Genomic DNA, 23,943 nt, shown 5'->3' on the forward strand with positions numbered 1-23,943 from the left:
AAGGAAAAACTCCCTTTTAACAGGAAGAAACTCCCGTAGTGCACACAGAGTGAAAATGTGAGCTCAGGAAGCAGAGCAGCTCATCATCTAATTTGACGGTTGGTGGTTGGATACCTGGTTCCTCCAGTCTGAATGCCAAATACGGTTGGGCAACATGCTAACCCAATGTTGCTTTCAAGTGCATCAATCAGAGTGTGAATGTTAGAACTCAAGCACAGAAAAAAGTGCGTGTATGAACGGGTACATGAAGCCTACTGTAGAAAGAGCTTTGAGCGCTCAGGTAGAGTAGAGGAAGAACCAGTCCATTTACCATAACTTCAGTACAATAATAAAAGGAAGAAGCAGACAATTCAAATGCTATGTATTTTTATTTACCTGAAATCACAACCTCAGTAATGCATGGTAACCATTACAAGTCTTCAATAATGATCGTCTTTTGTTTTTTTGTTTGTTTGTTTTTTGTTTTTGTTTTTTAAATATGGTTACTATTGTTCTTCAACCAGGTTTCGCTGAAGAGTTTCTACCGCCCCTTCCCCCGAATTAGATCACAGTTTTACAGCAGTTCATAAAGATACATTATCAGAATTATACAGAGGCAATAAGAAAACAGAACACTGTTGTATTGCAGGATTACCAATGAATCAGTGTCAGTCTGTTGTACTCATCGCAAAAGACTTCTTCAAAGTAAATGGGTGAGCGATCAGCCTACAGTAGAGGAGTAAAATTCAAATGACTAAAGTTAAGTACAGTCAAGTTTAGCATCACTCATTTATCCACATTAATATTGTGCAAATTACCCAAACCATTACAATAAAAACAGTGATTTTTGCAATATATCTTAATGTTATCTGACTATAATACATTAGAATCTATAAATACAAACTGCAAAGCCTACATACAGCTGAAACGCATGCATGAATGTTTTTATTTTTTACACTGATGTAGACCTAAGACCATTCAACCCAGTGTTTTAAAGATTCTCTATGTGACAAGCTACCATGGAAGTTGGAAATATGTTCATCATGCAAGAGGGATCGTTGAGGCCGTTAAGAAGTTCCCTGCACACAAAACATAACAGTGTTGATGATTTAGCATCTGCACGCGGAGGTACAAGTGTCTCGAGAAGTATGTGGTCACGTGTCGTGATGCATTGGGCAAAAGGAGCTAGGATAAGCTCCCAAACCCTTTTGAAGTACACCCTTACATATTTGGTGTCATTACTGTAAAACGTGTCCTAATTATTTACTTTTTTTCCTGTCTGCACAAGGGTACATACTGCTGGTCATCATGGTGTCTGAGGTGTGTGAAGCCAGAGTGAGTGGACACCCTGGGTTGTAGGATGGCTGCAACTTTAGAGGCCACTCTTATATACGAAGCATTTATGAGAGCCAACCTAAAAAAGGAAGAGGAAAAACAGTTAGCACAAAACTCTTAAAAATTAAAAATGGTGACAAGTATTCCCGTCATTTGTTAAACTGTACATTTTCTATCACAAGAGAAGATTTCGTGAACATAAGCAAGTGTGTGAGGGGTGAAAAGAACAGCACTCGGTGGCATTCACAGTAGTGGCATGTGGCCAAAGTCAAGTTTTGTTCTGTTTGTCTATGTACTGGTAGTCAAAGACTCCCTTGCATCCCTTCAGTTACTCGTATGCTTCCCAATTTAATAACAAAACAAGACACCCATTCGTTTTGTTTTATAAGAGTCTTCTCTTGTTAATTTAGCATATCTGGAGTGTGTAAGACAAATGGATACTCACTCTAGTGACAGGGTGGCCAGTGGTAGGCATTGAGGGGGAGAAAGGAGAGGGAAGAAAAAAAAAAAAAAAAAAAAAAAAAGAGCACACAGCTGTTAAGAGGAACACACAAACACGCACAAGCACGGACAAACCCAGGCTTCAAAACATGCTAATGATGGGCTTTTCTCACGTCAGAATTTCCAAACACAGTGATGCTTAAGATGAGTGTAGACTGAATAGGCTCTGATCCAACAAGTACAGACTACTGTAAAGCATGGTATACCAAACATAAACTAAGTCCCCTAAAGAATAGTCTAAGAGTCAAACACACAGGTTCTTATGCCATGAATAGCTCATGCCTGCAATGTTGTGCCAAGAAAACCGAAGCATTCGTATGTCTGAAATGATCTGTATTCAAGTATTATATGCACATACAAAAAAATGGATATGAATAATATTGAATATTATGGGTCTATATTGTATTAAATAAAGACAGAAAACACTTGATTCAAAGGGTTCATGAGTGTATTTTTCTTAAAGTAAAAAAACAAAAAACAACAACATTTGGGCGTTTTTTAATTTGTAATCCAAAGTCCATTCATTGGAGCAGCTGCTGTATTAGTATTCTTCCTTAAAATTTTAATATTATGATCCTTTGAATCAAACGCCATGGAGATGGTAGTCACCTTACAACATCCCCACCCAGTTCTGTCTCAGAACACACACACAAATAAAGTTAATGTCACAAATCAATACAAAATATATTCTTTAAAATGTTAGAGGGAAGAGAGATTTTGTTCGTCGTTTTCTGCACAAGCAAATAGGGGCACACCTCAGATGTTACGCTTTAGCAAGACTGTTGAGGAAAAGTATCTCAAGATGAGCAAAAGAAAAAGAAAATCTTATATTGAGGTAGCTGTGCTCTGCCCAGTGCAGAAAAAACTTACTTATTTTCGATCATTATAGTTAAAAAACCAAAAAACATCTATGAAGTTAATTTTCGCTCTAACATGGGGGACCATACACAAATTAGAATGAGAAACACATACAGTTCATGCTTGGTCACAGGACATGCGGCTTTTGTTTATCAAGGGTTTTCTTTTGTTGTCTTTTTTTGTTGTTAGCTAAGCATTCAAATGTTTCACTCTGAGTCCCAAACCTTCCCCCCGTCCTTGTCTGCCACATGGAGCTCGTCCTCTCTGAAAGAGTTCTGAGTTTATACTGAAGACACAATGGTAAACATCAGAAAATAAATCAAGGCGGTATGTCTAAGCCACGCTGGTCAAACAATTTACAAAGCCATAAAAAAAGTTGCATAAAATAGTGTTCAGTCTCTGTACAGATCAAATTATTTCTGATATCCTAATTTTCCTTTTCATCAAGAGGGAAACAAAACAAAACAAAAAAGACCGAAAATTGCTGTTTTTACTGTAGTGACATAGGACATGTTATTCCCACCATCATTAAAATATGAACCATAAAGGCAATATTGACATGAACAAAAATAATAACTGGCAACGGTACATTTTCTTTCACACCAGCAACAAAAAAAGTCCACAGCTATGGGAGTGATGGTCTTCTAACACTCACATTTAAAGCCTCACCCATTCATTATTCCTATACCACCTCAAAACAGACGTCTTCTCAGTGTTAACATTTTATATTATTTGTTATGTGTCAAAGTTGGTCCTTTCTCTTACGCACGTGGTGGCACGCAGAGGCACACACACTAACTCTACAAATGCACACACATACACACGCACTAGCTACGCACATTACGGAAGGCAGAGAGAGAAGAGGAGAGGGAAAGAGGGAAGTGATGGCAGTGGGTGGGGAATGGAAAAGTCGAGGTTGTGCTCAAGTCAGTCAGGACCAGAACATGTCGGCCATGTTAGTGTCGCAGCTGTAGATCCAGAGGACCAAGGGGAGGGAAATGGCCACAAAGGGCCACGAGATTCCCTCCATACATGCAGACAGGGAGCAGCCTTTGGAGTTGGCAGGCTTCTCCAGGTCTTTACCGGGCTCCAGGTAGTTCCTGGCAGCAAACTTGAGCAGTTCGTCCAGTAGAATGACAGGGAGGGAAATCTTGAGCACCATAAGCCACTGGGTCAGATTCAGGGGTGTGATCTGGAAAATGATCTGGAAAAGAAGAAACAACAGAAACAGCAATGAGCAAAGTAACAGATTTAGGAAATTTGCCAACACAGCAATGTTTCTTTTCTTGTGCTCTGCATCCAGATGACAGTAAAATAAACTCTTTGTGTCAAAATGAAAAATAATGCTCACTGGGAGAGGTTCCACATAGAGGATGAGGAAGTGAAGGGACATGGAGAGGCAGATGGCTCCCAGCAGCCACACGTTCTCCCATGGAGGCATCCGCAGCAGGGACTGGTTCTCTGACACGCTGTGAGGAACACAGACAAATGGTGATGTTTGTTAAAAAGTCACTCACTCACTCAAGAAAAACTCATGAATCTTTATTTCCCAACATAACACACACACACACAGTTGGAGAGTGAACATAAAAGAGGAGCTGAAGATCAACAGCTGGGAAAGATGCCTAACCTATTAAGGGCATTGCACATCTCAATCGTGACCAGTACAGACAGGGCCATGGTCATCGGGTAAGGAGACTCAAACACTTTGCAGTCCATGCCCTGGTAGTCTGGATTTTCTGGACCACACTGCAGAAAATGGCTCTAAGAGGCAGAAAGAAAAAAAAAAACAGATCAGCAACGTTCTCCAACAGAAGAATCTGGCATATTAAAGTGCAGCAAATTAGCATGATAGCGTTATTAAGCTCTACCAGCTGGTAAAAGGTGATCCTTGGTCCATCCTCAGCTGCAACAAACCACCAGGCAGCAGCACCAACAGTGGCAGCACCAACATAACCTGATGCACACAAAAAAAAAAAAAATCATTCACACACAGACAATGGCACAGATGCTCATGAAACAGCAATTAAAACTTAAACATACAAACATATAGGAGTAGCAGCAGCCGTCTTGCAAATTACTTACTGTATACAGTATAAAGCAGAGAATCACATAGCGCATATGTACACACTCTTTGATTTTCACTACTTACATCCAATAGCTAGGTATCTGAAGAAAAGCCATCCAGAGATGAGCGGCTCACGAGCATTGCGTGGAGGCTTATTCATGATGTCCAAGTCTGGTGGGTTGAAACCTAGAGCGGTGGCAGGCAAACCATCAGTCACCAGGTTGACCCAGAGCAGTTGGACGGGAATGAGAGCTTCAGGGAAGCCCAGAGCTGCAGTCAGAAAGATGCTGCACAAAAAAAAAAAGAGGAATGACAAATGATCAAGTGCCCTAAAACCATAATGTGTGTTTATTTCAGAAGAATGAAGTGTGTTTGTAAAAGCAAGTCATTCTCACCAGACAACTTCGCCCACATTTGAGGAGATGAGGTATCTGATAAACTGCTTCATGTTGTTATAAATGGCTCTTCCTTCCTCAACTGCAGCAACGATGGTGGAAAAGTTGTCATCAGCCAGCACCATCTCAGAGGCAGTCTTGGCCACAGCTGTACCTGAGCCCATGGCAATGCCAATCTCAGCCTTCTTCAGAGCGGGGGCGTCATTTACACCATCACCAGTCTGAGGAGAGAATGAAAAAGCAGGACAGGAAAATATTCAGCGTTTTATAGTCTGAAATAAATGACTCGTCTGAAATGAAATGAAACTCGTCTTTATCCAAGCGCTCCTTTAATCTAAGCAAAAAAGGGAAAAACAGCAGAAAACTGTGACAAAGCCAAAAGGTTATAGACATTAAAAATCTAGAAAAGAAATGGCACGGTTGGTTTTAGATGCTTTCGTGCATGCATGACTGAAGAACACCATTTTTTCTTACCATAGCTGTGATCTCATCATAGGACTGCAGATACTCAACAATCTTGGATTTATGTGAAGGCTCAACCCGTGCAAAGCAGCGAGCCTTGACCACAGCCTCTCTCTGCTGCGCAGGTGACAGATCATCAAACTCTCGACCAGTGAAAGCCATGCTGGAAACGTCATCATCTTCTCCAAAAATACCAATGCGCCTGCAAATAGCCACAGCCGTCCCTGGAATATACATGAGAACGCAGTAATTATTACTTCAGGCTTCTAGGAAAGAAACAAGCTGGTTAAGCCGTATTTGCCATGTTTTTTTTATTATCTGTAGAGTAGCAGAGTGTTCTGATTTGTTTCGCTTTTAATTTTTCAGATACAACTGTCACATACCCTTGTTGTCTCCGGTAATCATAATTACTCGGATGCCAGCAAGACGACAGAGCCTAACAGAGGCTGCCACCTCTGCCCTGGGAGGATCCAGCATGCCCACGCAACCCACAAATGTCAGATCAGTCTGCAAGATAAGAAAAATCACAGATTAAGGAACTTTAAAAAGAAAAGAAAAGAAAAAAAAAAAAAAACTGCTTTCAGATAATCAAGTGATCCGATCCATCTGCTTCAACTCTCACCTCATACTCGATAAATCGAGAGGAGTCATCTAACGTCAGCTCATGTTTGTTCAGGGGATTATCTCGTGTGGCCAGAGCCAGACAGCGCAGGGTGTCCCTGCCCGTTCCATACTCTCTGATCACAGACATTAGCTTTTCCTTGATTCCAGGGGTCATGGGTACCTTGTTACTGCCTACACGAACGTGCGTGCACCTGTCAATCACTCCCTCAGGAGCACCCTATGAACAGGAACAAATCAATTAATGAGAAAGGCAAAGACCAACCTCTAAGGAAGAAAATAATTTAACATGCAGCTTTGTCAAGGCTTCAAATCCTGTAATAATGCATAGTAGTTGCATTTCTTACCTTCACAAACATCTTGCCAACTGAGGAGCGTGCTTTGTTAGGAGTACAGTACACAGACATAGACTTCCTGTCTCTGGAAAATTCCAAGGTAAACTCTTTCTTCATCAGCTGCTTGATCACCTAAATATGCAACAAAACCCAACCATTAATAAGAATTTCTCTAATAAAGTGAAAAGCTGTACATTTTTGCATACTGACAGAAGGAAAAGCAGACTTAAAGCATTCAATTACATACAGAATTGCAGGCGTTGGCTCGCTCAACCCTGGAGAGGCCTTTCACGTCTGTATCAAACACGTTCATCTTCTCAACCAGGCATGTGAGAGCTGTCTCTGTGGCCTCACCCACCTTCTCGTACACACCTTTGGCCTGGGAAGAAGAAAAAACAACCAATGTTAATGTTTTATGTGGAAATTGCCACACAAAACATGTAAATGTGATTTCACTTTAGTGTTCAAGGATCAAGAACCATTAATACTGCAAACCTCATTGAAGTCCAGCGAGGAATCATTACAGAGAGCACAGATAGAGGCCAGCTCCACCAACGCATCGTACTGGGAACATTTGACTGTTTTTCCATCATGGAATCTAAAAAAAAAAAAAAAAAAAAAAAAAAATATCAGGAACAGTTCAGGAAACTCACATTTGCAGAAACTGAAGAATGATCAAAAACAGAAATTTAGCATTTATGTCTATCTTGCTATAAGATGCCGCAAATAAAACTTACAGAGGCATAGAAGAAGACTGAATACTCACACTTGTCCATCTGGGGCATATGTGGAGCCGCTAACGGTGAATTCCTTTAATGAACAGTGATCGCCCTCTGCCCGATCAATGATAAACATCTAGAGGAACAAAAGAAACATTTCTGAATTTATTATAATATTTGAAACCCACATAACATATTTATTGTCTGTATAAATAACTTTTGGCTGCTCCCTTTAGGGGGTCGCTTCCATCTCCCTGCTAGGGATTAGAGATACAGTGAGATGGATAGATCATCAAGTAACTTTCAGGGTTTCTGCAGTTCTGAATCTAACAGGTACAATAAAAAAAAAAAAAAAAAAAAAAGAACGGCAACAGACATGTCCTTTTTCACACTACATCCACAAACCACCTCTGAGGTCTTCACCCTTTCCTCAACATCCTTTGTCCAATACATCCACCAACCCATCTCAACCTTACTTCTGTAACTCTTTTCTCCAAAATGCTCAACCTAAGCTGTCTTTCTGATGTACTCATTTCATCGCTCCCAATGAAAAACTCAACATCTTCCACTATCACGTCCAGCTCAGCCTCCTGTCCAATGTTGTATTCATTACATTATAACTCGAGTATCAAAGTCCGAAGATGGTAAAGGGGGAAAGCTGAGAGACTGATGCACGCTGCATCCAGCAGATGGCATCAGACTACAATCGACATCAAGGAAACCTTCAGTCCACTCTAACATTGAACAGAGTGTAATGATGAAATGGTGAGCCAAAGCAGACACCACAAAGGGCTTTGATGGGAGGGTTCAATAAATGTCATCTTACAACAAGTTAGGACTTCACACAGGGATTCTTTGCCTAACACATAATTACAGCCTATAAATATTGCTTAAACATAAAATTAATATGGCAAAAATGTCAGAAAACAAGAGCAAGGATAACATGAGAGGAAACAAAGAGGTTTTCAGGCATTTAGCACTAGCTCTGTTAGGAATGTCATTCAGAAGTGTGTATTAATTCAAACATACATGGATTATTCATTCCACATTTGCCCCAAACTGAGAGGAGCAGAACAAAGCTGCTCAGGGGATGAAAATAGAAATATCTGAATAAAATGATGAGCTGGCATTATGGCTGCACTATCCTCAGGCACTAGCAAGACTTCAAAAGGCAGTGACGTCACTGGCTGTCCTACACAAAACACAAGAACAAGAAAAAGGCACTGCACTGAAGAGAAGCCTTCGGTCACTCATGGCAGCAAATTTCAGTAGTGCCCTAGTTGGACAGCAGCATCTTGGCCACTGCAGAGGTAGCTTGCAGAAAATTAAAGGATGAGCAAGGGATAGAGACACAGGGGCCGCCGAAAGAGACACAAGGTCAGTTACGCAACTCTACTGGTTTTGCTGCAAGTGACTAACTACTGCATACTGATCAGCATGCTGCCTGAATGAGGGTGGGGGCTGAGAGCACTGAAAAAGATGGAAGGAAAAGGGGGGAAGAATACATATTCTGCTGTACTACAACAGACTGTAAAAAGATGCAGTATAAAATTATTCATGCACTAATAAGGGATGATAAAAAAAGGAACACCTGTAATTCTGAATCTCATTTCATCCCCAAATATGTACAACTCAATTCTTTCATTGTGTTATTGTTAGCCATTCAGCCCGAGTAGGCTTTATTGCTCAGTAAATCACTATGTTTAAAGATGAATTGGGGAAATTTTACAGTCAAACAGTGACACAGTGTTTAGTTAATATTACCACGATTCAGTACTGAATGCTGGGTTCAGAGTCCAGAAAATATTAGGAAACTCCGCATTAAGTTATGTTCACTCAACATAATCACATAATGTTTAATTACAGTGGTATACCATTTAACAGATCCACAGTGAGGCATTTTTAGCACATAAACACCAATCTACAGAGATTCCAACCAGTGTGGACTTAGGAGTAATCCCAAAACCAAACTCAGATTCGCTGATGTGCCTAGATGATGGTGTGACAAAAATACATTAAATCCACTAAAGATACACTACGATCCATCTTCCTTCTGTCATGCACTCAAAACGACTGCCCACTGTTTTCTTACCCTGCACACAGACATCTGATTGGTCGTCAGTGTGCCAGTCTTGTCGGAACAGATGACAGATGTACAGCCAAGGGTCTCTACAGACGGCAAACTGCGGACAATAGCATTCTTCTTGGCCATACGCCGTGTTCCTAAAGCCAAGCAGGTAGTGATGACAGCCGGCAGCCCTGCAAAACAGCAACAGCGGAGCCACAGCAGAAAAGAGGATTATTAAGTGATGAAAATTCTTTAGTCGTCTCGTGAAGTAGTGGAAAATGAAGCAAGCATATCAAGGACAGAACTACATTTGCAAATGTCCAGCTTACCCTCAGGAATTGCAGCTACTGCAAGAGCCACAGCAATCTTGAAGTAATAGACAGCACCTCGGATCCAGGAACCTCCATGAACCGGGTCGTTGAAATGTCCAATATTGATGATCCACACAGCAATGCAGATCAGTGAAATAACCTTGAATTAAGAATTAATTTTTTATTTAAAGATCTTTTAATAGCAAATGGAATAAACATTAGATTTTTATTTATTTATTTTTAAAAAAGCAAAACAATGCAATTTAAATAACCTTGGAGAGTTGCTGCCCAAACTCATCAAGCTTCTGCTGCAGGGGTGTACGCTCCTGCTCCGTTGTAGCCATCTCATCTCGGATTTTGCCAATCTCCGTGTTGCCAGCTGTGGCAACCACCACACCGACAGCCTTACCAGCTGCAATGTTGGTACCCTGGTGGAGTAATGAGGGAAAATAAAGAGGCAGTAGAAAACTAAAAATCTTAAGACAGTTTTTCCCCTTTGTCAATAACTACTTCTCTGAGACCGGTTAGAGACGCACAGAAGTAACTTTTATAAACAAATTTCAAAAACAGATACTTAAAATGTAAATAGCAGCACACTGTTGCTTTTATAGGTGTACTCTGGGTGATAGAAAAGATGGAAAGGGGGAATCATGCTCCCCCTCAAACAAAACAAAACAAAACAAAAAAAAAAGCGTAAAAGTGTAAAATGACACCAAACCACCTAAGATGGTCTAGTGAGTGACTCACTGAAAACAGCATGTTCTTCTTGTCCTGGTTGACAGCACGCGGGTCAGGCACTGGGTCTGTGTGTTTGATCACAGACACAGACTCTCCTGCAGGTAGAGGAAAACAAAAGATGAGAGAATGGGAAGCAGACGCAGAGTTTCTACACAGCAGAGCATGTAGTGGTACTTGTGATGGCTGGTTGACATTTTGGGCAGATATGTGCAGAAAAGGCTTTGCAGCTGACTGAGCAGGCCCGACAATTATCAAATACTGCAATTCCACTGCCTTTCAAACCCCTCATCTGATGTGTGTATGTCTCTGTGTGTAATCAACTGTGCAAGACTGCACATTTTCTGATAGAGTAAGGCAGGGAGCATTTGACAGGCGGCATGGCCATGAATGGGGAAGGAAAGAGGGGAGAAAAATAGCTCAAACACTAAAATATCCCATGGAATTTGCTACCAATTAAGGCAGCAGAGCAAGACAAGCGATTTAAGGACTTGGTTCACATAAACTCTTCTCCCCTACATTTTCCATCCTTCAATATTCTCCTTCTATTTTTCTTTCCATCTACCTCATTGTCCAATTATCCACCCACAGAACCATCCATTTACCTTTTATTCACATCACTCATTTCATTTTTGTCACAGCTGAGCAGCCATGACAACTGAGTGCAATGAAAATGTGCAGAAAAAGGAGACAAGGTGCTTATTCCTGCTGTTACATGTCTGGGTTGATCAAAAGGTCAGAGGTAGCCGGGCGAAAAAATAAATATAAAAAAAAAAAAAAGCAGCAATGCGTGAACAAGAAAGAAACCATAAAATATAAAGCTATGGAAACGCATTAAAAGATGGTGGTATACGTACAATCACTCTTTGAGCTCTGTGTCATACCCACAGAGCTCACAAATACAAAATAAATATTTAAAAAAGCAAATGGCTGAACTCTGAAATTACCTGTAAGAATCGACTGGTCTACCCTCAGTGTGGTTGACTTGATAGAAGTGAGCCTGATGTCTGCAGGCACTTTATCGCCGACTGTGGAGAGAAACAAGACAGGAGATAACTAAGTACCTCTTAACAACTTAAATGCATCTTTGAATGGGACTAACAACTAATGAATAGATACTTTGAAGAATGCAACTTACAAAAGCAGTTTTGTAATTATCCGATGCAACATTATGCTGAGGCATGCACATACCCCACATGTAAAAATACTCTACTAAATTTAGAGTATTTTATCATGAAAAGGAAAACCTGGGTTAAAAGCTATAAATAAATATTAATCACCACACACAAATGCTAAACACATGAACTGCCATGTTATCCCATCTCATGCTCCCTGGGAGTGATAAAATAATCAAACTCAAGCCTGAGAGCGCCATGAATTCAAAAATGATTAATGTTCCACTCATCTCCTGCACAGGATGCAAGTAGATCACTGCTCATTCTTTCCACTAACACAGGGCTTCAGTGAGCCCCAGTAACACGATCACAAAATGTAAATACACACCAAATTTCAAACTAATGTTTTCTCTGTATAAAGACAGTAAGTACAATTAAAGCAACAGACTTTTGTTAGCAACCACTACTTTGTATGATTTCCTCATGCAGGTGGGTCTGATCTGCAAAGACTTACTGAACGTTTCAGGGATGAGGCTGGAAATACAAACATTTAAAAAGTCTTACTAGACTTATGCTTCATGTATCAAACTTTACCTTAAAAATAAAACAATGTTTTTTAAATTAAATGGTTTTTGTTTGTTTTTTTAAAGCCACTTTGGATTCAAATGAACACTAACACTACTTTCATCATGCACTAAAACATCACATGGCCTAAAAGTGTTAAGGTAAAAGCAATGACCCAGAAGCTCTTAAGAGACCCCTGGATAATGGAGAGTGATGACAGACTTGTAAACCAACCCTTAGGCCTGCGGTACCCTTCAGAGAAGAGGAAGAGAAAGAGGATGTAGGAGAGGAATGGGACGAGGGATTAGATGAGTCCTGCAAACCACACATCCAAAAATGGGAAAACTATTTTGATCAGTTGAAAACATGCAGCTGGATTTGAAGAGGGGGGATAGTAAAAAGTTTTTTTAAGCAAGGAAAACCCGTTTTACGTCAGATAAGCTGAAATAGAAACAAATATGACATGTCCTTGCATACAGATAGTTCGTTAATTCAGACACGTCTCGTGAATTTGTGACAGCTTTTGCCACCAACAGAATTAAGCGAGGAAATTCTACTTAAAACTAAACCGATATAAGCTGATCACCACACCATTTCACATCATGTGCACAGAACACAATTCATATAAAAATGTTCATTACTGTAGCATGTGTTAATGCTGGGTTCATGTTAAGTGTAATGCTCGTGGACTGCACCAGCTGTACTACCAAATTTGGTTCTGTAGTTGTCCAAACACTGTCAAAATCCTTATCATCGTCACCTGCCTGCAAACGAAATACCATTAACAGATATGAGACAATGAAGAAGATGAACAAGTGCAGTATGGGGGAGGACAAAAAAGAAATTAAGGAACTGTAGTCACTGGAAATATTAGAAGGCCCTGTGGGACTTTTAAAACTAATTAGAAAACCTCCTACCTTAGAGTAACAGTGAAGCATGTCGCTATTTTCAATCCACTGGTGTATACTAGGAATAAGGTCACAGCAAACAGACTAACCCACTTTCACAGACAATACACAGAATACTCTGCCTACAACCACAGACTATAAATGCTATTCAACAGTAAGAATACAACATGTACAATATGTTCATCATCATGACAATCTTGCTTATCTGGGAATTGTGATCGTATTTTAATTCCAAAAGGAAAAGCATGCATTAGTTAGTATTAGATCGATAAGCATAAACTGCAGTTAACAGTGCCTCTGTGCAGTGGCCGTTTCCTTTTGTTAAGAGTAATTACTGTAAATATTTTTCAATTAACTACAAAAAAAATTGCTGCAGTCACCCAGGACTGCAGCTGTATCAACTTAGAGGCATTTTATTTTTTCCAGAGTGGACAGCCCCTGGGATTGGGACCCCCTTCCTTTCCCTTGTGAACAAAAGGATTTTATCTGTATTATCTGCTCCCTTGAGTGCAGGACAAATGTCAGGCAGCAACTTAACCGATAAGGCCACATCAGTTTCTAAAGACAGAAGCTGTTTTCAGACACTATTCAGGGTCTGTGTTCCCACTTTCCAACCTTATCGTGGTCCAAAACCATGATTCAATGTGACTTTAAAATATAGCCTGAATTTCAGGATGTATGAATCTGTCTGTAATCAAGACAACAAGCACCCACTCACAGGGGGTCCAGTGAAACTTTCGCAGCCTTAGAGGGCTGTATATTTTCTCTCCCAGTGACTCAGACTCTGTGCTAGCACGTAGGCTTCCAGTCTCCTGGGACCTTTCATGAGTTCATCCACCTCCCCAATGACTTCTCTACTTCTTTTAAGAATTTGGGGGGGGGGGGGGGGGTTCAAGACAACCCCTGAGGACACACAAACACAGGACATTGTCCATTCATGTAATGTTTAGTAAGTTACAACAATGGATCAATACTTTTGTCAACTTTTCTGTTCTCCTTAATTTATTCCTCTTCCTCCCTCGTGGCCAAAAATCAACAAAGAAATACCTAGGAGTGATGACAATAAACAGGTCATCCTGCACTCCTGAAAATGAGAGGAAATTTGGCCATCTGGAGCAGAAATTATTCATCAAATTGAATCTGTATCTTTTCTACATGTTACATCCTGTCTTGTCTCTTCCTCTGGGCTAAAACACATTAATGGTGACCACTGTCCAAAGGCTGTGGTTAAAACTGTAAGTCAATGAGAACAGAGCTGATGGGTTTTATATGTCAAGAAAGAAAAAAAAACAAAACTGTTACGTCAGTCGAGTGCAGAAAGCAAATAAAACCAGTACATTAACGCAGGAAACGAAGTACACAGTTAAGAGAACAAAGCCTATAAAATAAGTCAGCTGCTGCTACACTGACACCAATGTGTTTTCATTTCAAAAAGATTTTAACGGGAAAGTTGATCTCTAACAAGATGAGCATTTTAGCAGTTAATCTCCATCTACACCAACAGCCATCACGTTTTTTGGCATGCCCTGCTTCAGATGTTAAAAATAGTTCAAGCCCTGCATTCCACATTTTTAATCAATCATTAACCAAAAAATTAAAAAGAAAGATGCAAGTTGAATTTTGTGTAAATAACAGGTCAGTAATTGCATCAGCAAACTCTTGTTTACATTCCTCAGTGAGGTCTGCCCCACAGTTTGAGTATACTGGTACAAACTAACACACCTGAAAATATTTATGATAGATAACGGTGAGACGTGCAGGCTAACTGTTTGTTCAATGTGTGCTTATCACAACAATTTTTTTTAATAGGACAATTGCCAGAGTGATTTTAAGGAGTTTTACGTCAGCCTTTCTGGCCTGATACATTTTTTTTATTTTTTTTTATTTTTTTTTAAGTAGGAGAAAGACCCTACTCACACTGGAAAATGCAACAATGACTGTTGGGTAAACCATTTTTTTCCTTCCCCATTTGCTGAACTTCTGCTCAGAGTTGATTTCAAACTACCACCATGTTAATCAGTCACTGTTGTGGCTGCATTTTTAATATAATGGATGGCCAGTGTGTTTAGCCTGAACTTTGCATATCAGAGCTCCATAAAACATCAACTCATCCTACCAATTTGTGTTTACTGCTTTCAGTTTTGAATGTTGATATATCGGAGACATTTTTAATGTTTGCTTTAACGGTAGTTTTAGAAAAGCAAGAGCATCCAGTAACAGCTTGCTCTTCTCAGTAGCAGCAGCTATACCCAGACAATGCCAGATCCTGACCCTCCTCTTGCTCACAAAAATTACTCAGACTGGATTTTTGTTTAATATCAGCTGTGAGACAAATTAATTTAATAATGAATAACTAACTAGTGTTTCTGTTGAGACAATTTTGAGATAGAAACTGCTCTTATGGATTATAGTGAGTGAAAAGAGAGCAAGAGTGAGAAAAAATGTCTATACAAATGAAGGACTGCAAGGCACATAACCAGAGCAATTGACACACTCAGCACACACTTCAGCTTAGCACTTCACAACTGGTCTGACAAAGCATCTGAGATTGTGAAAGAAAGATATAAACCACATGCACCCCAGTCCAGCAGGGTACTTTGCAACTGACATTATACCCATCACTATCCTGCTTTATAACACATACAACTTACTGGTTTGACAAGCTGGTTTCCCCAACACTGATAACAAAAACATATGCACACTAGGGCTGCCACAAACGATTATTTTGATAGTCGACTAGTCACCGATTATTTTTGCGATTAGTCGACTAATCAGATCATGCATCCATTGGACGTAAAAAGTACAGCTTATTGCACCAGCAGCATCTGCTCTTATATAACTATCATTAGCTTACAGCTTTGAGTGTTTAAGGTATGTGCTAACTAAAAATAAAGACAAGATGATAGTTTATTACATTTTAATGAAATTTGCAGATTGTTTCGGTGAAGTTTAATAAACTTCTTGCTATCTAAAATATAACAGGACACCGGAGTATATTCTCGAGCATCTCACACTTCTGATAATCTGTTGTCTGCTTGACGTTTATTCAGCTGTGTAAAGACTATAACTTTAATCTCAGCCAAACCGATTTACTCAGGAACAAATAAAATACTATTAAAAAAAAGCCAAACAATAACATTTTTAAGTTATCTAAGTGACTTATATATGTTTAACCTGAGTAGCGAAAGACGGCGGTGGGTTTGAAAACGATTTGGCGGGAGTCCGGTGTTCTCAGGGCTCTAGTGAGCCTTGAACCCCGGCTAGCTATCGAGCTGGTGGGTAACAGACGTTCCCAAAAACGTCGGAGCGCTTTTGAAAAAAATGTGGTGTCTTGATAAACTGAGCAGATATTTGAGGTTTACACAGCTACATTCTCGCCTTAAAATATGTTAAACGTTTATTTTGTGACCCAGAAAGAATAATAAGAGTAATATTAAAACTAACTAGCTGCCGCCATTGTTGGAAACTGAGCAGGGCCGCGCTATGACTTCTGGGATAGGTTGGGCCACGAAGTATACACCCGACCCATCCATCAAATCTGGGGAAATGAAGAGCGCATTTGTCGGAGTCTTCGAATTTGGACAGTCTTCGTTGTGTCGCTGCAACGTAATCGGCCTACAAATGCGGGCACAGGAGGATGCGGTTCCTGAATTTGGAAACAGCTACGATATCGGACACAGCTTCTTCTTCTTCGGGGTTTAACAGCAGCTGGCATCCTTGTACATGCAGTGCTGCCATCTTCTGTTTCAGTCCGTTATTACACTCTTAAATCCTACTACTTATTCCTGCGTCTTTTGGGATCTTACAAAGCTTCAAACGACACGTCGACTATTAAATCAGTCATCGACGATTTTGATAGTCGGCGTAATCGTGACTAGTCGACTAATCGTGGCAGCCCTAATGCACACAATTCGTTAATCATGTTATTGTCAGTACTCAAGGAACCATTTATCTCATTAATGGCCACGCAAACATCCTGTTATCACAGACCCTAAATCCCACTGATCTAACTGCATTGATAAAGCTTGCAAAGTGGGCTGTTTGAATTAGTGACTGTCCCACTAAAATGTCAGATTTGCTGAATGTTAATAATTGTTGAATATATGGTGATATATGTTAAAGTACTTCATACTTATCTTTAGTGGATCTATTCATGTCATGTCAGACAGGCAGAAGCAATTACATTTTGGTTTATCTTCACTCTAAGGCATTTTGTCATGATATGATGGATGCATTTGTAACTTAGGTAGACTGAAGCACAACAGGTGCCAAGCACTCTGTGTAATCAACAAGCAGTAACTGGAAAGTGGCCATAAAATTCCATCTCTTGTTTTTAAATTACCTTCAATCCGTGATTCATTATCATTTGTTGGAAGCCATTAGTAGGGCTGCACGATTTTGCATAAAATGAGAATCACGATTTTTTGACTTAGAATGGATATCACGATTCTCTCACGATTTTCTTTTCCAGTATAAATATTTATTGCACTTATTAACTGCACATCAACTTCGTAACAGTTGAGACTGAACATAAAAACAATAAATAAACATAAAAACAACAAATGTCTCACGTTTTGTTGTTGCCGCAAAATGTTGTACTGCTTGAAATTCCGTCTCCACCGTTGCTCGACACTGCGTGTATAGAGCAGGTAGTGCAACAATAGAAAAATAGTTGCGGGACGGCACTGTGTAGCGTTTGTCTAGGGTGTTGATCATTTTCCTAAATCCCTCGTTTTGCACAGTGTTGATGGGAGCCATATCTTTGGTCAGGTGATAAGTAATAGCCTCCGTAATTTCTTTGTGCCTGCGGGAGTTCGACGGGTATAGGGAAGCGCTGTATAAGGTTCCCGTTATTGATGTTTGGGTGGTTGACCGGGACGGATTTTCTCCTGTCACTTTCTCGTCATCCCTGACGTGCTCTCCGTTGTTTTTTCCCTGCTAATTTTAGCATCACACGGCACAGCTTCTGTATCACGTGGTATAAGGCTCCGCCCTTGTCATTTGTTGAGCAGGAAGAGTGAGCGCTTGTTTTCATGCAGATTACGTCCCGGATCAAAATGCGGTACAATCGTCGTCTTTTTTTTTTTTTCTTTTTTTTTTTTTTTTTTAAATCGTTGTCATTTGGAAATGGGATCGCACATAAGTATGAATCGAGATCGCGATTTTCTAACGATTAATCGTGCAGCCCTAGCCATTAGGTTTTAGTTTTGTGATTTATTTCGGAAAACTAATATTCTCTTAACTGTGGAGCTTGGTTTTGTCACTGCTGCCATCTCATGTATTCAAAATTGATACACATTTACAAGAAACAGCTGTCCAACAATAACAAATGAATGCACCTCCACAACGTCCACAGTTAAAGAAATATTGTTGACCAAATGGCAAATTTTAAAAAAGAAAATAAAAAGTGAATATAACCCATCAGGTTATACTGGGATTGTTTTTCAAGTACAAATCTGTCAGAGCACAGCATTGGATCCTCATTCATTCTACAACCGTTCTGTAAGCTTGTAATAAACATTACAGACACTCCACTAAGCTTTCCACTGGAACAAAGGGGAAAAAATATACAACCCACGACAGAGTACAAGAACAAAGATAAAAGATAAAAAGAGACCAAATGAAGTCTTGGTAAGAAAACACACAACACAGTAATGAGGAGCAGTGACGCAAAACGCATAAACATGTGTGGCTCTATCCAAGCTGAGGTCAGCCAACTAACGCTCAGTGACAGATTGAACCTCTGCTCTTGTATTGCATAATTTACTTGGTACTACAATTATTCTGAAATAGTCTAGGGAGATAAACAGGATGAGAGATCAGCTGTGTGTCTACATGTTGAACACTGTAAAAAGCACATCATAACTGGTTATGTTTACAGAGCTGTACACATCTTATGTTTAACAATAGCACATGACTGCTGGACTACAGCCATGCTTTTAAACACCTTTAAGTTTTTAGATAAGAATTACCAATACTGCATGCAGTCAGTTTAAAAAAAGGAAACTAAAACCAGATACTGATGTAGACCAATCAATAGGAAATTACATTCTATCCTGTTAGAAAAGCATGGTGAAAAAAACCATGAATAAATCTAACAATTGTTATGTTGCTTTGCACTTCCTGTTGCGATTTCAATGACCTGAACCAAAGCGACAAAAAGATGAAAAATTTCTCACAATATACCCTGAACAGTGTGTTTAATTTTGTTGCTTGCTTCTTTCATGACAAGCTGGCAGCATCTAACAACATCTGGAATATTATTTTATATTAGTGTACACCTGATATTTTTAGTCTTACCTGCCACCTCCACAATGTCCCCAGGCACAATGTCCCTTGCCTTGATTCTCTGGACACTCTTCCTATCCTGGCGGTACACCTTCCCCATCTCTGGCTCATACTCCTTAAGGGCTTCGATGGCATTTTCTGCATTTCGTTCCTTAAAAGTAGAAACAGGAATTCGACTTAAAAACAAGCCAGCACCACACATGCAGCTCAGAGGCTGAGGATGTAAAGGGAGGTGAAACTAAAACGACTCTCGGATAGTCAGTGTACAGCTATTCACAATGTACATAATGGAGAGTGGAGAGTTATCTTTATGTAAGCAAACCCAAAGTGAACTAGGAGAGGAAGTGAAGCAGAGTAAACACTGTGGTGTTGCAAAAGGCTGAAATAGTAGGAATGCTACATTTTCAGAAGTGAAACACTTTAGAGTTACCTTCAAAGGACCCCCAATTTATGTAAAACTGTCCTTATTTTAAATACTACAGCTGCATTTTTACATCAGTTTTCCCAAATATTCCTTTCAGTCTCACTATTTTCCTTCCTTACCATTCTTCACTTTACTTTTCTTTGTCTGGCTGATTGCTTATAGACTGCATAGTTTGAGTGGCAACTCTTAACATAGTGGTAAGTAGGCTGCACATGAATAGACATAACAAGACCAGGCACACAAGTTATGGCCTTTGTAAGGGAGCACAGAAAAATGGATACAAAGCTCTTAAAATGGCTGCCAGTAAAGGTGAGGCCAGTTAAGGGAAGCTAAGCAACATATACAAAACTACAGGCGCCAAACCACCACCAACATGATAAGCAGCAAACAGATCATCCTTCCATTCTACATCATGCATAGTGGCTTTGTAGGAATAAGCAAAGGCAAACAGGCACTTAACAGCTCACCATTTACACAAGCCTCGACAGGACTGTTCAACGAACATTTACTTTTACAGGCAATCCAGCGGAGATACACCCGCCTACCAGGTGTCTTTGACGAAATATAGTGTGGTGTGGTTTATAGTCACATAAATAAATCAAAATAGTAAATTGGAATTTTATCCCCAGGTGGCTTTAACAAGCAAATGTGCAGTTTGGATTACATCAGCACCGAGTGAGAGAAGAAAACCTATTTAACAAAACGCCTGATCTTTCAATCCTGACCCCAGGGAAGAAGTTAATTTGTCTACAGATATTAATCACAGTTTATCATGAAGGGCTACCCCTAGTTGTTCCTCAGACACTGATAAACCTTTGATAAAATTATCTATTAAATAAACAAGAAGCCAATAAAACATTATGTCTGGTAAGTTATGTTTTCTTCATTTCTGAAATGTTGTCTGGATCTTACAAAAACAAAACAAAAAATAGGCATTATCAGGGAAAAAAATCCAAACTAGTCTTGATGTAGTCTAACAACTGATACTAGGAATACAAGGGTTGATGGAGAGGGGACAGATTTATTCTGACTGCAAAGCATACGTAGGATGAGGAGACAGGAAGAAGTGCAAATAAGTTGTCAGATAATCTGAATAATGGAGACTGGTAATCTGATCAAACCTTCTTTGTCCATAACATTATTAGTTTCCTCTTAAGAGAGACTTCTACAAGCTACACAACATCTATGCATATTTTTGTGATATTAAGCTTTTTAATGGCACGATGAATAACTGACAAGACAGAAACTGGTAGGGGAAAAAACTACTCCCTGCTCACCCCACTAAGCACCATTGAGTAGATTTGGTTAAAATCTTATAAGTAGAGTTACTTGCTAAGCTAAGTGTGATGTTATGTGGAAAAACTATCTGCTTACAAGGAAGCCGAGTATTCATAACAGTACATGAAAATTTCACTCAGGTAGCCAAGTTTTAATGACCCATGCGAAGTCAGATTCAAAACTGCAATTTCGTTTACCTGCCAAACTCCTACAATGGCATTTGCGATGAGAATAAGAAGGATAACAAAAGGTTCCACAAAGGCTGTAACGGTTTCTTCTCCCTCCTCAAACCAGGCCAGGACCTGCAGACAAAACAGAAATTAAGGGAATCAAACACAATGCAAGCAATTTATATTTAAGTGTGAGCTATAAGTAACACTAAAGTCCCTGGCATGATATGGCATCTTTTTAACCAAGAACACCCAGTAATGAATATTCTGGCATATGTCAGAAAAAGTATTTACACAGAATTATATTTTAGATTATTCACTGAAGTTGTATTTGAGTTTACTTTGTTTCACAGAGTTGCAAGAATGTTGACTCGAGTAGAACAAGCTTGCAGGCTTGATGGTGAAGATGCAGTGCATAAATTCACAAAACCTGCCCCTTTACAACCAAATCAAAATACAAAGGACTTTTGAAATCACAACATGAAACAGAAAATATCAGAGCTGAACACCACATTGCGTCATTCACATGAATGGAGAAAAGGGAGGTGAAAAGGTCACAGCTATTTTCAGCTGATTGTCTATTTAATGGCCCAAGACAAATAGCTCCACAAGCGCAGTGACTCCAGCTTTATTTCACATGAAATGCTACAACCCTTTTATAGAACAAATATTATAAAAGAACTCAATAAATCAATTAAATGTGAGAAACCAGCAAACATAACCTCACAGCCAAACAAAATTAAACAAGTCAAACTGTGGCTTACACTGAATATTTATTCATGATCAGTTACTTACAATTTGGACTTGAGGCCTTTCAATCAACTTTCTGGACAATAGTAATGTTGTTATTTCCTTACACTGTTTGCCATGAACTTTGCCTGTTGGTGGAGTTGTGCTAGAATCTCACTTTGCCTTAAGAGTGGTTGGAAAAATTATTTTAATCATCAATAATCATTTAAAATTTTATGATTATACCAAGCCAGCTTCTGACAGCATTGCGAACGGGGCCAAGTGTGTGAGAGGGTATTAATCACTTTCTCTTCTTTTAGAAACTGTGCCAGGAGAGAAGTGTGTCAACTGCCTCTCTCCTACTCCAACCTATTTCAACACTGCCAATCAAACATCAAATTTAGACTTTATACTAAAGAAATTTACACTCCACCCATCAGTTCCTGAATGTTTTAATGTAACATCTAACAAATGTCTGCATATAACTTCATAAAGAAAGCTTTATAAACTCATCACTGAGCGGTTGAAAGAAGGATGGTGGTAGAAATGAACATAAATGATGTTCAACTGGCTGAAAGCAAAGTTTTAGTATTACATTTTGTACTCAACGCTAAGTAATCAGTCTTGAGGCGAGCAAGCGCTTCTATTCAAGTATTCCATATGAATGACTCTCTCACTATTCTATCATTAAAATACTGCCAGTAAATGACTTGTACAAGTGTCACATCCTCTTCACTGACTATTACCACTATGAATAGCCAGTATTGTCTGAAAGACCACTGCAACCATCACACGCACTGCTAACATAACATGTATTATACTTACAAACGATATGCAGGCAGCAAGTAAAAGGATCCTCACAAGCAAATCTTCGAACTGTTCAATCACTAGTGCCCAAAGTGATTTACCTGGGTTGGGTTAACATCAAAGAAAACTTAAGTGTGATACATTTTAAACATATGCATGTCATTTTGCGCCCCCCCCCAAGCATACAGGATGGTTCACTCACCCTCCTCCGCTGGTAGTTCTGTAGATCATCCCATTCATACCGAAGGCAAAAAAGGTGGACAAACAGTTAAAGTTAAGCAGTTGATACACACTAGCATATTTCAGCACAAGTGAATTACATCAACAGCCACTGATACTGTAGTAGGATGATAAAGACAAGTTGTTCATAAAATTGGTCACAGAAGAGATGGTTTCCAGTATTTCAACATGCACATGGTGACGTAAGCTTCCTTTTTGCTCTTTCGCCTGTTACATATCTAGAGCCATGGGCCATAACGCGGCGCCGGGAGAATAGCTTCTTGTTTTTGAATAAACCTATGTAAACCAGCTCCTTACCGTTTGGCCCATATCGTTCCCGTTGTTTCTTCACTTCTTCTAAACTCAGACCCGTGCTTTCGTTCACATTAAAAAAGCTGTAAACTTCTTCCACCGTCTTTGTGTGTGCGTTGTCCATGGTGAATGGCCACTTGAGGACACCGCTTAGTTGGCTGGTTCCAACCTCAACCTATCAAGGTGGGTTTTCTAACTCCCCCTCCTTCGGTGTCACCGTAATTGAAATTTAAAAATAGATATATATTTAAGCGGAAACCCACAGCGATGAGTGTTACGAGCTAAGTAGTTCCAACACAGGATAGCGCGGCGCACAGGTGTGCGGCGAGAGTGGACAAATTAGCGGCTCCCGGGCTAGCGAGCGGCTAACTGGCTAAAGCTAGCTAACTAATGCCTCTGGTCCTTTGGCTCTGCTTGAATTCGCCGGCTTTGCTTCGCTAGCTGCCTCGTGAGACCTTGGAGAAAAAAAACATATCAACGCTGCTGTCTCAGCTGGATGTTGTTAATGTTGTCCCTTTCATTTAAAACAGCGAATCCCGGAAAAATTGCGTCCGAATGGATGATTTAAACATGTGGGTAAGTTGCGGCTTGGCTCCCGTCGCCCGCTTTGCCTGTGTGTTGCGGAATCAGCAGCGTCCTCATCAGCACCAATCGCGTTTCTTCTCGAATGCGGTGTTCAGTGTCCGCATGTGGAATCACCTCATTGGTTGGAGATACCGGAAGTCCTTCTCGCTCTCTTACG

General features: G+C 39.9%; 1 protein-coding gene across 1 annotated transcript; it reads right to left on the reverse strand.

Annotated features, from left to right (window-relative positions):
* Positions 1–349: 349 nt before the first annotated feature.
* atp2a2b (ATPase sarcoplasmic/endoplasmic reticulum Ca2+ transporting 2b) lies at positions 350–23,882 on the reverse strand. Its single transcript, XM_084935011.1, has 24 exons — positions 23,208–23,882; positions 22,873–22,890; positions 22,689–22,771; positions 21,162–21,266; positions 19,275–19,413; positions 11,335–11,415; positions 10,400–10,485; positions 9,925–10,080; positions 9,671–9,812; positions 9,366–9,532; positions 7,321–7,409; positions 7,050–7,152; positions 6,802–6,933; positions 6,567–6,686; positions 6,221–6,439; positions 5,982–6,105; positions 5,611–5,822; positions 5,137–5,357; positions 4,826–5,028; positions 4,545–4,630; positions 4,304–4,437; positions 4,025–4,142; positions 1,760–3,877; positions 350–1,393 (listed from the first exon to the last, which is right to left on the reverse strand). Exons 1-23 carry the CDS (start codon positions 23,323–23,325, stop codon positions 3,605–3,607), a joined length of 3,129 nt encoding a protein of 1,042 aa, XP_084791137.1. The 5' UTR covers positions 23,326–23,882; the 3' UTR covers positions 350–1,393; positions 1,760–3,604.
* Between the last annotated feature and the right edge of the window lie 61 nt (positions 23,883–23,943).

Source organism: Perissodus microlepis, chromosome 7, assembly GCF_051167445.1.
Source record: "Perissodus microlepis isolate ML-2025 ecotype Zambia chromosome 7, ASM5116744v1, whole genome shotgun sequence".
NCBI lineage: Eukaryota > Metazoa > Chordata > Actinopteri > Cichliformes > Cichlidae > Perissodus > Perissodus microlepis.

Excerpts from the sequence above, each read along its gene's own strand:
- atp2a2b (XM_084935011.1), bottom strand. The coding sequence starts at position 23,325 with ATGGACAACGCACACACAAAGACGGTGGAAGAAGTTTACAGCTTTTTT. Across the intron at positions 4,143-4,303 it reads ATGTGCAATGCCCTTAATAG|CGTGTCAGAGAACCAGTCCC; the intron begins GTTAGGCATCTT and ends TGTTCCTCACAG. Across the intron at positions 3,878-4,024 it reads TCTATGTGGAACCTCTCCCA|ATCATTTTCCAGATCACACC; the intron begins GTGAGCATTATT and ends CTTCTTTTCCAG.